The sequence below is a fragment of the Lacerta agilis genome, chromosome 6 (assembly GCF_009819535.1).
Source record: "Lacerta agilis isolate rLacAgi1 chromosome 6, rLacAgi1.pri, whole genome shotgun sequence".
In the NCBI taxonomy this organism is placed as follows: Eukaryota; Metazoa; Chordata; class Lepidosauria; order Squamata; family Lacertidae; genus Lacerta; species Lacerta agilis.
The window spans coordinates 20,212,770-20,226,941 of NC_046317.1; the positions used below are offsets into that span (position 1 = coordinate 20,212,770).

General features: G+C 41.7%; 2 protein-coding genes across 2 annotated transcripts in view; both read left to right on the plus strand.

Moving 5' to 3' along the window:
• Positions 1-4,133, plus strand: part of CCDC18 (coiled-coil domain containing 18) — a 30,996-nt gene extending 26,863 nt beyond the window's left edge. The window contains exons 25-29 of the mRNA XM_033151541.1: positions 82-285; positions 502-639; positions 1,244-1,432; positions 2,545-2,980; positions 3,806-4,133. Coding sequence (XP_033007432.1) covers positions 82-285; positions 502-639; positions 1,244-1,432; positions 2,545-2,952 — 939 coding nt within the window. The 3' untranslated portion in view covers positions 2,953-2,980; positions 3,806-4,133. The remainder of the gene's footprint in view (positions 1-81; positions 286-501; positions 640-1,243; positions 1,433-2,544; positions 2,981-3,805) is intronic.
• Positions 4,134-5,007: 874 nt separating this feature from the next.
• On the plus strand, positions 5,008-13,355 carry LOC117048119 (retinol dehydrogenase 8-like). Its single transcript, XM_033151542.1, has 6 exons — positions 5,008-5,472; positions 6,664-6,825; positions 7,978-8,157; positions 10,626-10,719; positions 11,595-11,778; positions 12,987-13,355. Exons 1-6 carry the CDS (start codon positions 5,376-5,378, stop codon positions 13,224-13,226), a joined length of 957 nt encoding a protein of 318 aa, XP_033007433.1. The 5' UTR covers positions 5,008-5,375; the 3' UTR covers positions 13,227-13,355.
• The last annotated feature ends 817 nt before the right edge of the window (positions 13,356-14,172 follow it).

Sequence of the window (14,172 nt, forward strand, 5' to 3'; positions counted from 1 at the left end):
GAATGGTCTGTTAAAAATGGGGGGGGGAAAGGATGGGAAAATGCTTAAGTTTTGTTAATGCACATTGTTTACCCCTTTTAGAAGGTGGAGGAACAGGAAAAGTTCATGGCAGAACAGCACAAAGAAATACTTGATTTGGGTCAGCAGCTGAGACTAGAACGTGAACAGATGAAAAAGGTCCATTTGGAACTACTGGAAAGTCGCCGACAACAGGCTCAAGCTCAGAGAGATGTGGATAGGCTCTCTCTTGAACTGGAAGAAGTGAACCATCTCTCGCATGAAAAAGTAACCGTTTTTCATAGTTCTTCCTGTCAACAGAATTGGCCCGATACAGGAGTGTTCCTGTATCCAATTTAATGTGTATTGGGCAACAATGGCTTCCTCACTTTAATGGGGGTTCATTGGTTCCCTGCAAGCTGAAAGGGAAAGGAGGAAGGAGGACAATGCTATATGCATAAAAATATTATTGCTGATATTATTCATTTCATAATTGCCTTTTAGGAAAGTCGTACAAATCATTTGGCAGAACAACTAGGGGCAGCTCAGGCACGGGAAGCCCAGTTAGAAGCAAGAATGCAAACAGAGATTAGGAGGCTCTCAGCAGAAATACACTCACTAAAGCAGTCTTATACATCAGAGGTAAAAACTAAATTGCTCTTACCAACATGTGTTGTATTTTTAGATATATGAGAACTGAACAGTTAATATTTATCTTGGAATTTTAGAGACTGGCCGTAGGTTTTACTTGGCACCTTTGTTTAAAAGGAAAACTTTTGATTCTGGCATTGCAAATAAGGGAGAACATAGGAAGGTGCCTTATACCAAGTGAGTCCATTGGCCAACCTACAGTGATTGGCAGTGGCTCTCCAGGATTTTAGGCAGCGTTCTCTCCCAGCCCTACCCAGAGATGCTGGGGATTGAACCTGTGACCTTCTGCATGCAAAGCAGATGCTGCACTACTCAGCAATAGGCCTTCCCCGAATGCTTCAGGACCATTCATCTTTGTCATCCCTTCCCAAACGTAAGTTCAGCTACCTTCATCAAATAACAAAATCAACACTGATAGATGAAGAACATTTGATTTTGGCGACTGTCATTTGAACAAGGAATTCTGTAATTATGTATCAATTGGGACATTAGCTTAATAAGGCTATTTGTTCTAGGCCTCTATTATAAGACTGGAGTTTAAATAAACAGATCATAAAGTTTTGAATATAATTTGTTCTTACCTTTATCTCTTCAGAAACTCTTACATGAAACAGAGGAAACAAAACGGAAGGAGTCAATATCTAAATCGCATCACCTTTATGGGCAGTTGAAGCAGCTGAAGCTAGACCTGGAAGATGCACAAGGCACTGTCTGTAATCTACAAGAACAGCTTAAGTCCAGAAATGACATGATTGATGCAGCAAACGAAGCTCTGCTTCTCAAAGTGAGTAAGCACAAGAATGTGTTTTCTTGACATACAAGGCAGCATGCTGTAGAAATTGGAGTTCTTGGGTATACCCAGAAGTCAAAAATTAAAGAATCCAAGAACTCTGGCCAGGCGGGAGATCAGTTTTAAAGTCTTCAAACAGTTTTATTATTATAGTATTGAAGCAAATTCCAGTCGAAATAAATTCCAGGACAAGGCATACAGAGGCATACAGAGAATTGGTACACCTTGACCATGAAAATCTAGCTGAGGAAGAATTAGCGAAACAGGGCCTTGTCCTGGAATTTATTTCGACTGGAATTTGCTTCAATACTATAATAATAAAACTGTTTGAAAACTTTAAAATTGATCTCCCGCCTGGCCAGAGTTCTTGAATACAAGGCAGCATGGCAAAAATCTCCTGTACAAGGAGAAATTAATAAAATTATCCACTTTCACTGATACTTACTAACAAAGATTATTAGCATTTAGGCTTTTGTGAGACTTGGGGGCCAAAGATGGTCCTCCAAGCCTATTTGGCCATTGACACTCCCCAGACCACGTCCCGTCTCCCCAGAACCTGCCTCTAACTGGCCGTACTCTGTATCATCCTAGAGTGCCTTTGCTTGGCTGGAATGTGTCCTTGATGATGCCTCTTGCTTGGCTAGATGGAAATGTAGGGGTGTGTGGAAACCTCTGGCTTTTGCATGATGGAATCCAAAGCCAAGAGTCCCATCCATTGCTGTGCTTAGTTCTATCTTGGACCTCACCCACTTTTGCCTCTAGCTGCACTTCTGATGGGTGTTCAACCCCCATGGAATGCAACTATGGGACTTAAAAATGTCCCCACCCCTGGTTTGGAGCCTGACTAGACATTTTTTTAGGGGGTGACTGTTGTTGACCTGTGTCTTCCCATTTCCTGGATAATATCTAGATAGAATAAGAAATAGGAAGCCCAATCATGTTCAGTGTCTTCCTGCCCTCTGTAGATGGCAGCCGATGAAGTGGGACAGGGAAATGCTGAAAACATTGTCACTGAATGTAGTGTGAAAATATTGCTAAGCTAATGTGAAAGGAATAATATTATCTTAATAAAAGTGTTGAGTTATTTGTTTTTATTACATTTTTAGGAATCTGAAGTAACAAGACTACAAGCTAGAATTGCAGGTCATGAAAGGACAGAAAGCATCAAGCAACTATCAGCCCCACAAAACATATCCACTCATCAATGGTTAGATCCAGAGCCAGACTTTGACAGGCATTCTCAGAGAAAATCTGCAAGCACTAATGATCCATGTTTTAAAGATGATGGAAATTTATTAAAACCGATAAACATGTTTACATCCGATTCTTTGGTAATTTGCAGGAAGCCAAAAGACACAATTCACGACTCACCAAAAAGTCCAAATGAATCTTCCTTTGATCCTTTGACACACATTGTGGATGAGGATGACACTTGTGATAGCAGTGACTTCCAAACTCTTAGTGGCATGCTAAAATATATCAACAAAGAGATGTGTTCTGAAAACTCTCCATAATTTTCACCTGATGTAAAGGACAATTCAAGTATGTATTTCTGTACCATAGTATCTCTTAGGCAAATAGGACACAGTGTACTTTGGAGGTGGGGCAGGGAAATGATAATATTGTTCCCTCTTTGAGTTACATTTTGTGGAGCAAGCATGACTACTAAGATGTATTAACTAATTAATGTTCCTCTAGGACAGACTTTACAAATGTATCAAGAGTGCATATAGGGTCCCTTTTATTTTTTAAGGACACAAGCTTAATCAAAAATAAAAAGTATGTTCCTTTGCAGAAGTAAGTTCCACTGTTCAGTGCTTACCTATCAGGTGAGTGTGCATAGGAGTGCAGCCTAAACCTGAAAACCTTTTTGAGGAATTTTCTTCAGGACTAGTTTTTACCTGGTTGTAATTGCAAATAGAGCATTATGAATAATGTAATTCAATGCTTTTGATAGATATTAGGATATCATCAAGTGCACAAGTTCTGATTTAGAACAGTTAATGCTGTATCCCAAGAGGTGTCCAAAATCATTTATGAGAGCTGTCAAGGTAGGGATGGATCTCTCTGGGTTTGTGATAGTGAGTAGCATGTCATCCACAAATAAGACTATCTCTTGTTCCCTACCAGCTGCATGGATACTGCTGATCTCACTACCAGGAATGAGGGGGGCAGGGGAAAGTATCCTATTTGTAAATTACCCAGGAGGACCATAAGATCCTATCAAAGGCCTTCTCTGTATCAAGTGAGGGGAGGGCAGTTGGGTTGTTCAAATCCTTAGTATGAGACCAGTAATTAATTTTAACTAGAACTTGAGGTCTGAATAAATTTCACATTTGTTAATGCCTATGTTAATATCTGTTTCAGGAACAAAGATTATGAAGTAACAGTGTGCTGGCAAACAAGCAACCACAGATGGATTTGTTGTCTTCATGAATATAATGATGTGCCATTTTATACAAACCCTGTATATATTTGAGAAACATAGTGACTCATAATCCCTTCCTATTTATCCCAATTCTATTTTTTTTTATTACTGCTTTGAAGTAATTTGTACAGTAATAAAGGTGTGGGGTTTTTTTTCTCTTAAAGAGAAATCTGAAGGATCTGGGTTTTTTAAAAACTATTTTTCTGATACTTGAATATTTCAGCTAAATGTATTATTATTGAATTAATAAACAAACAATACACATTGTGTTACTTGCTTTTTCTGTTACATACCCACTAGTTACCACGTGAGGAAAAATATCCAAAAAATTGTCCAATTTTTATTTTTTTTAAGAAACTAAAAGGCACCAGCTTACCTTGTGGTATTGAATTTTGGGATTGTGTTGTGTGAATAAGTCCTTCCTTTTGTTTTTCTGAACCTAATGCAAATTAATATTATTGGGTGACCCACAGTTATGAGAAAGAGATCAGAGGAATGTATCTCTGGCCAAGCTATGCTATTCATAATTCTATAAGCCTCTCATGTCTGCCTCTCCCTTAGCAATAACATTCAGAACAAGGGCTAATATGTATGTCCTTTTGCTCCTAACAAGCCCCCTTTACTCATGATGAATCTATTTTTTAAAATACATGGCGTTTTAAAAAATGTCAACAGGAAAATCTAGCAGAAAACAGATATTGCAGCACATAACAGAAGGCAAGTTGTTTCCTCTTCTAGATGCTGAATGTGAAGTGTTACATAGTGCATGTTTAAATTGGGAAGACCAAGAACCCCCAGCCTGGCTTGCCTCCACCATACATTCTTTGATAGCCTTGACGGTGTCTCCCTGCTGTGGAACCCCTTGATATGTTTCTGCTAGTCCTTCAGTGTCCAAACAGCCATCAACACCAGTACTGCCTGAAACAAAGGATAGCTTCAGCAAGAATGTAATTTGGCCACAGTGATTGTGCCCAACAATGATAGTTATAGGGATTGCCAAGACCGAAGGCCCCAATTGAGTTTCTTTTAAGGAGGCAACTGTCTTTGAGTTGCCTCAGATCTTTTGAAATTAAAGCACCAATTTGAAGGATGCATGCAATTTGCAAATACAACTTGGGCAAAGTATTGCCCTCTAGGCTTTGGTTGATCTCCAGTCCTGTTACCTGTTTACATTCTGATAACCCACCCTTCATATTTTGTTGTTCAAATTTTCAGTTTAAAAACTGCTGAAACCTTGAAGCCTGACTTCCCTACAATGCATCATCAAGCCAGATTATGCAACCTTTATATATAACCATGCCCAAACATCTATTTTTGTTTATTGCTGTCCATACAGAGATTATCTTCTTAGCTCTGTAATGCGCAGGTATGCACCTTTAGATTTGCTGACACCTAAAGTCCTGTGAATAAAAGCATCCAGGGGAGTATTAAGCTTTTGTCCTGCAAAGCTACCAGACTGTCCACAGACTGTCTAAGGGAAACATTCCAGCGCATCTGCTACCATCCACAATGGCTCAAAAAACTGTGCTCATCACAGGTTGCTCCTCAGGAATTGGGCTGGCGTTGGCTGTAAAAATGGCCACTGATGAACAGAAAAGATTCAAAGGTAACAACACCTTCTCTCTTTAATTTTGTTCACCTGGGTTGCTGAACATTGCCTAGTGTGAGCTATGTTGAGTAGTAAAGCTTTACATAGCATGACTTGATGCAACTTTGCATCCTTGCAGTCTCTGCAATTTAATTTTAGAAACAAAAGTGTAAGGGTTTTTCTTTCTTTCCTGGAGAAGCCAAATGTCACTAGCCTCCATTATTTTACAGCCTGATCCTATGCTTATTATTAATAATAATAATAAATAAATTTTTATTTCTACCCCGCCCTTCCCAATCCAAAAACCGGGCTCAGGGCAGCTAACAACAAATATAAGACAATTATTAAAACAACTTTAAAAACAGCTAAAAAACAGCATAAAAAACAAACATCAGTGGGATCACCAGGGCTAACTGTCCAGGTTAGTCATGCTATGCCAGTAGGGAGACCAGGGAGGAATTTTAATGTAGGGACCCAGAAGGGTTTCTTCAGAAAGAAGGGAAAGGGAAAAGTACCGGTAATAGGGGATCAGGCTAGATTAAAGGCCAGGCGGAATAACTCTGTCTTACAGGTCCTGCGGAAGGAGGCCAGGTCCCACAGGGCCCTAGTCTCATGGGACAGAGTATTCCACCAGGTCGGAGCCAACACTGAAAAAGCCCTGGCCCTTGTGGAGTATAATCTGGCTTCTTTAAAGAAGTAAGTCCCACTCAGTTCAGTGGAGCTTGCTCTTAAAACAAAGCTACACAGGAGCTGTTTATTTTAATCTATATGTTTAAATTAGAATTGATTGAATATTTCTATTTTTAATGTCAGCTGATTATTTTTCTTTCCCTTTTTTAAAAAAAATGGCCACAATCCTCTATCCACTTGTATGGAAGTAAGCCTTTTTTAAAAAAAGAGAAAAACCAACTGGTTGCAGTGTTTAGGAAGTGGAATTCTATACATGTCTGTTCAAAAAGAAGCCCTGAACTCTGCATCAAGTTGGTTTCAATGGGTTAATTATGTGTTAGGTTCTGACCATGCTGACCATGCTGTTTTATTTTCTTCTAATCTGGAGCCTCTATCAAATGGAAATATATTTGGGTTTCTATGACCTTAGAGTCTGGAGCTGAAGGTTTGTGTAATTGGTGTTCTAATTTTCATCACCCTTCTGAAATGAAAGGCTAAATATTGCTGTTTGTGATATTTATTTATTTTCCTTTTTTGCAGTTTATGCTACAATGCGGGATCTGGCTAAACAGGATAAACTGATAGAAGCTGCAGGCAATACTGTTGGAAACATCTTAGAGATTAAACAGCTGGATGTGTGCAGTGATGAATCTATTAAAATGTGTGTCAGTAGCATTCCAGGAAGGCGGATTGATGTCCTAGGCAAGTAATGAATACCAATGGAACTTTCGTTTTATGTATATATTTTAATGTAAAAATTAATATTTATTTCTTACATTTATATCCCACCAATCCTCCAAGGAGCTCAAGGTAGTTCTCCTCCTACTCATTTCATCTTCACAATAACTGGCCTGTTCTGGTAACTCCTGGTTGTATTACTGCCCTAGGTTGATGCAAATGATCTGGAAATTTCAGCTAGTCCAAAATAGGGCAACTAGGTGATGGATGGGGGCTGGTGACCCTTCAGGTCACCTGGTCCCCGGGCATTTAAGAAGAGAAGAAGAGTTTGGATTTGATATCCCGCTTTTCACTACCCTAAGGAGTCTCAAAGCGGCTAACATTCTCCTTTTCCCTTCCTCCCCCACAACAAACACTCTGTGAGGTGAGTGGGGCTGAGAGACTTCAGAGAAGTGTGACTAGCCCAAGGTCACCCAGCAGCTGCATGTGGAGGAGTGCAGACACGAACCCGGTTCCCCAGATTACGAGTCTGCCGCTCTTAACCACTACACCAAACTGGCTTCTAACCTTAGAATAAGTACTTTGAATCAGGTCTGGGAACAGGGTGGAAGCTGGTGAGAATGGCAAAGCACTGGTGTGTTGGGATCCGGTCTCCCATAGGCACCTGGCTGGTCCTTGAGATGGTCATCAGAGGAGCCTTTGTCCTGGTTCCTCTGCTTAATGGACTTAGATGGGTGGTGACAAGGGGGAATGCTTCTTTGGTGGTGGTGCCTAGTTTGTGATGTATGTGTCCAGGGTTTCCCCAGAGATATTACATAGTTTATGGAATACCCTCCCCATAAAGGCTTAATGGTACCTACATTATAGTCTTTTAGGCAGCCAAGGAAAATATTTTTATTCCCCTTTCAAGTTACACATTTTGTGCTTTTAATTTCCACCCCTTGCTTGTTTTAAACTGATTTTATGCTGCTGGGTTCATACTAGCTTTTAGATGCCGATTTGCAATGGTGCTTATTGTTTTACATTTTTTATTGTAGGTTGTGTTTTAGTGTGGTAACCAGAAACCTGAGTTAATGGGTGGTCCCACACGTTTGTTGCACATGAAAAAAATAAGAGCAACTTGAGTGGCAAATGATGGCTTGTTACTGTTGTTGTTGTTGTTTTGCATTTATACAGTTAGCAATGCCGGCATGGGACTCATTGGACCTATAGAATGCCAGACCATCAAAGAGATGCAAAACGTGATGGATACAAACTTCTTTGGGCTGGTCCGACTGCTGAAGGAGATTTTACCCGACATGAAGAAGAGAAAAAGTGGCCATATCGTGATTATTAGCAGTGTCATGGGAGTACAAGGCAAAGTAATATTGCATCTAATTAGTTACTGCAGCGTGTTGTTGCTGTTCAGTCGTTCAGTCGTGTCCGACTCTTTGTGACCCCATGGACCAGAGCATGCCAGGCACCCCTATCCTCCACTGCCTCCCGCAGTTTGGCCAAACTCATGCCAGTTGCTTCGAGAACACTGTCCAACCATCTCATCCTCTGTCGTCCCCTTCTCCTTGTGCCCTCCATCTTTCCCAACATCAGGGTCTTTTCCAGGGAGTCTTCTCTTCTCATGAGGTGGCCAAAGTACTGGAGCCTCAACTTCAGGATCTGCCCTTCCAGTGATCTGCAGCATGTATTGCAGTTTAATGATGGCTATGTTCTGATCCCACGGCTGGGGGTAGTTATACTTCTGAATGTCAGTTGCTGGAAACCGCAGGAGAGGACTCTTGCAATAGGCTTCCGGTTATGGGCATCTAACATAGGCATCTGGTTAGCCAAAGTGAGAACAGGATGCTGGACTCAATGATCCAGAAGGCTCTTATGTTCCCATATTCTTCAAGAGCCTTCTCATCCTACATTTTTATCCCGTTTTAAGTGGCAACACTACCTTTAGATTTGCCCTTTGTGCTTCCGCAGAATTAATTCTGCATCAGCCAGTGTTCAAAACTACAATTGTTCTAGGGCTGTGCATTTTGCATCAGGGAATTTCATTAGCACAAGTAGTTTCTGAGCTCTGGGCGCAGTACAGCACCTAAGATTTCAGATTAAAACTGCAGAGTGGAAGGGAAGGCGGACCTTTTTCTGTCTCCCCACTTTCAGCTACTCACTGAAGACTGGAGAAAAGACCCTCGTAGAATATTAGGGGGGTGGGTGGTCAGGGGAAGGACTAGATCATGTGAAAAATGAACATAAAATTTTAGCTGCAGTTCATTCGTTTTCAGCTTTGTATTCTTGTTACAAAAATGTGCCTAGACATTCCATTGTTGCGCCCATAACCTAGATTTAAGATGCCATTTAGCTCCTAGCTTTCATACCTCAGTTTTGAACACTGGCATCAGCTGAAGTTTTGCTAATGCTGAAACATCTCAGCCCTGGTTACTTCTGCTCCTGATTCAGCAGCAAGTGATTTTTGTGGCTTTTCCTTCCTCCCTTATTCAAGTAAAGGAATGCCAGATAGCTGGCTTGTGGTTTTTAGGCAAGAAATACTAGAAACGAGATCAAGGATTGCGATGATTTTAGTCCTGTAGTATGGGCAACTGAGCTGCAATCTGCAGCTAAAGAGCAAAGTCTGCTCTTGCAACACAATGCCCTTATTTGTGGCATTGTAACCCAGAACGTTGTGTCAATGGAGTTGTGCCACAGTGTGTAGCAACAGCAAAGACTGCACAGAAGTGTTGTGTCAAGCCCTTCTGAGGGTAAGGACTGGGCTGGAGATTTATGGTGAAGAAAGGCAAGGGTGGCGCTGTGGTTTAAACCACAGAGCCTAGGGCTTGCTGATCAGAAGGTGTTGGCGGTTCGAATCCCCGCGGCGGGGTGAGCCCCTGTTGCTCAGTCCCAGCTCCTGCCCACCTAGCAGTTCGAAAGCACACCAAAAGTGCAAATAGATAAATAGGTACCGCTCTGGCGGGAAGGTAAACGGCGTTTCCATGCGCTGCTCTGGTTCGCCAGAAGCGGCTTTGTCATGCTGGCCACATGACCCGGAAGCTGTACGCCGGCTCCCTCAACCAGTAAGAAGAGAAGAAGAAGAGTTTGGATTTGATATCCTGCTTCTCACTACCCGAAGGAGTCTCAGAGTGGCTAACATTCTCCTTTCCCTTCCTCCCCCACAACAAACACTCTGTGAGGTGAGTGGGGCTGAGAGACTTCAAAGAAGTGTGACTAGCCCAAGGTCACCCAGCAGCTGCATGTGGATGAGCGGAGACACGAACCTGGTTCCCCAGATTACGAGTATACCACTCTTAACCACTACGCGAGATGAGGGCCGTAACCCCAGAGTCGGACACGACTGGACCTAATGGTCAGGGGTTCCTTTACCTTTACCTTTAAAGGCAAGACTGAAGTTTACTTGCCTGAGTGTTATCCAAAATGTTATCTGAAATGCTTTCGGTTTGCATGGACTTAGAAACATTTGCCTAACCTAAGGGATGGGAACCATCTGGTGTCTTTTCCATCCCCTTTCCTGAATACTGGAGGTGATTTGAAAGAAGGATGGCATGTGCATTCATCCCATTTAGTAAATGAGCTTTGTCGTAAAATCTTTTGGGCAAGAGGTGAAAGGGGCAAAGTAAATGCACGTTCGTTGTTCCTTCTGCTTGGCCTCGACAGTGATTCACTCTAATTAAATAAAAAAACCATTTGTAATGCTGACAGCCTAAAATGATGTTGATCTGATGTTGTGTATGGTACACAGGAGACTCTTACATGATGGTTTCATCATCAGCCCAGGTTATATTAAGATTAGCAACTCACTATTTTTTTTTTAATTTTTTAATCTATAGGGATTTTGTTCAATGATGTTTATGCTGCATCTAAATTTGCGGTGGAAGGATTTTGTGAAAGTTTAGCCATACAAGCGCTCAAGTTTAAACTTAAGTAAGTATCAGCCTGGCTCATTGATTACTTAAATTTAAATTTACTTCAGTGCTGCTAAAGTAGCGGTTTGACTTCACCCCAGGAGGTGCACTCCATTGTCTCTTGAGACAGGTGGATGTTGACTGGCAGTGTCTAGAACAGGGGTCGGCAAGGTTTACCCCGCCTGGGCCGGTTCACTCCAACGGAGATTCCTCTGTGGGCTGGATTGTGCAAACGCAGACGTGATTTCCGGCGCCGCAGAAGCGAGTTCCCTCACCGCACTGCGCCGGTTTGGGACTCGCCAAGCAGGCAGCTCAGTTCGGGGGCGGCCTATGGGCCTTAGGTTGCCAACCCCTGGTCTGGAAACCACATTATGCCACTCTTATACAATCCTCAGATCATATAAGAGTTTGGATTTGATATCCCGCTTTATCACTACCCGAAGGAGTCTCAAAGCGGCTAACATTCTCCTTTCCCTTCCTCCCCCACAACAAACACTCTGTGAGGCGAGTGGGGCTGAGAGACTTCAGAGAAGTGTGACTAGCCCAAGGTCACCCAGCAGCTGCATGTGGAGGAGCGGAGACGCGAACCCGGTTCCCCAGATTACGAGTCTACCGCTCTTAACCACTACACCACACTGGCTGTCATAAATCTTTCACCTTTTACTAAGGATATCCAAGAGTGAAATGCAAGATGCAAATGTAAGAAAACGAACTCGTGATTTTGAATGTTCACTTCTGGATATGGATTAAAATTAATGCTAAAATTAAGCACTATGTTGCATGGCTTTACTCTTTGCCAATTTATGCCCAGTAACTAAGGGTTTGCATCTACCATCTTCTGCATATAGTAGATGACTTACATGATATATCCTGTTTCTTTATTTTCCCAAACAGTCTGAGTTTAATAGAACCAGGGCCTGTGGTTACAGAGTTTGAAAGAAAAGTGTTTGAAGATGGGATGAACATGGATCTTTCAGCTGCAGATAAAGAAACAGCAGACATGTTTGTAAATATTTACCTGAAAAATTACAAGCAAATTTTCCAGACCCTGGGACAAACAGCTGAAGACATAGCAGAGGTAATGCATTAGAAGGTTTTTGTGGAATTTAAGACTGGGTTACATAATTATGGTTCGCCAGCCTTGAGACATCGAGACATTATGCCACTGGCAATTGCTCAACATCAGGTTCTGGTGAAAGTACAATCCAATGAAAGTCGGGGGGAAGTGACAGCCAAGTCTAAAAATATCTGTACTCACAAGGCTCTGTTAATGTGAGTAATAAAATTTTAGGCAGGAAGAGTCTAGCCAACACTAAATGTAACTAGGCAATGGGCCAACAAACCTTTGTCTGAGCATCTTACCAAAATCACTTGCATGTTCAGGATGAGCTGAAGTGGATAATATCTTCATTGCAAGTCTTTAGGTGCCAGACAAAAACATTCCTCTTCTCCCAGGTTTTTGACTAATTAACAGTCTATGACCTTTTTAAACGGTGGTGTGTGTGTGTGTTACTATGTTATGTACCATATTTTTCCATGTATAAGATGATGTTTTTTGCCTTAAAATGTTAGGCAAAAATTGGGGGTCGTCTTATACATGGATACTGAATGCAGAGTGGGGCATGGTAGCGATTTTCTGCAGCAAGTGGGTGGACAGGGGATCAGTCGTGCCCCCCCAAAAAAGCTCAATAAGTTTTGGCGATGGCTGTGGCGAAAGCACGATTGGCGGCAAGTGAGCGTGCGGGGGATTGGCGGTTGTGGTGGTGAGCGGACAGGGGATTGGCAGTGGCAAATAACTTTGGCGATTGTTAGCAACGGCTGCGGTGAGCATACATTGGTGGTGAGTGGGAGGGTGATAGTAGAAGCTTCATTCAATTTCTTTGGTCTCAATTTTTCCAGAAACAAATAACACATTTGAAACTAGGAGTACTCTATTACTGGTAGGGGACACTTATCTTGAAGGTATGTTCTGAGAGTGTCACTGATATAGCAGTTTCAGATTAAAAATAGTCAGAGATTGTGTGTGTGTGTGTGTGTGTGTGTGTGTTTAAACTGTTCCTGCTCTTCCAGTAAGCTCACTTTCAAAACATCATTGCTGGAACAACGTAAGCAACCCAAACAGCAATATTGAGTTAAAGTGCTGATTTTATTCCCCAGAGTTTTTTCTCTTTGCGTTCTCCACCCCCACTTCCAAATATATTTGCATACACGTACACGTGTACACACACACACTCAGTCTGGTGCAATTCCAGAATGTCATCATGTCTTCTTTTCTCATTCTTACAGCATACAGTGAAGATAATTCTGGCCGAAAATCCTCCTTTTCGCCACCAGACCAACACATTATACACTCCAATTACAACACTGAAATATGCTGATCCAAATGGAGACCTGCCTATTGATACCTTCTACAAAATGGTTTTTCAGCATGATAAGGTTTTCAGTGCGAGTCTTAACTTCATTAAAATGCTGCGTTGGAAAAGCAGAAAAAGCTTTGACTTGGGAGGAGGAAGATCCTCCCAATGAGCAAATGGGTGATTTCAGTCGCCATGTGGGCTATTTCACACACTTCTATGTTTCCTATGTGGAAGTGCTTTCTGTGTGAGGTGGGAGACATCTGAAACAGCCCTGACTGAAGCTACAGTCCTATACACAATCTTTTTTGTTGTTGTTGTTTGACGCTTCGTGACCCCATGGGGTCACGAAGAACACAATCTTTACTTGGGGGCAAGTCCAACTGAAGTTGGTGGGGCTTACTTCTTCTTCTTTTAAATAATATTAAGTTTTTCAATTTAACAATCCAATAAAAGCCACATTAAAAACGTTCCGAATTATAAAATAATTAAACAGTCCAAATATTATGCCAAATTATAAATCTTTGACTTCCCATGCTCTGAAGTCGGGGGGGGGGGGGTGATCATCTCACATTCGTTCTGCTTCTAAGTTAGTCCAGGCGATTCCCATAAATCAATCCAATGTTAATCCTTCATTCATTTTTCACAGCCTCTGAGTTCATCCAGCAAACAAGTTAAATCAAACAATATGTTCCTGTGTGGGTGTTTATCTTCTTCCATGTCTTTCGCTTTCATTTCTTCATGACTGAAATTATAAGCTACATGTCCTAAAATAGAGGAAATCTGGCTTTCTGCCAATTGTACCAGGCTATGTCCAAATCTCTTCGTTTTAAGTCTGTCCATATACAGTGGTACCTCTGGTTGCGAACAGGATCCGTTCTGGAGCCCCATTTTTAACCTGAAAGGTCCGCAACCTGAAGCGCCGCCGTACCCTTTCTGGTACTTCCAGGTTCAGCGCATTCGTATCCTGTGACAAACACAACTTGAAGCAATCGTAACCAGAGGTACGACTGTACTATTCTGACCACCTCAATATTTTTCCTACACATATTTTCATTTGCCTGCAAAATTGGGTAGGCGTAATGTGAAATCTATTGAAAGATCAAATAGCGCTTTTG

Excerpts from the sequence above, each read along its gene's own strand:
- LOC117048119 (XM_033151542.1), top strand. The coding sequence starts at position 5,376 with ATGGCTCAAAAAACTGTGCTCATCACAGGTTGCTCCTCAGGAATTGGG. Across the intron at positions 6,826-7,977 it reads AAGGCGGATTGATGTCCTAG|TTAGCAATGCCGGCATGGGA; the intron begins GCAAGTAATGAA and ends GCATTTATACAG. Across the intron at positions 8,158-10,625 it reads CAGTGTCATGGGAGTACAAG|GGATTTTGTTCAATGATGTT; the intron begins GCAAAGTAATAT and ends TTTAATCTATAG.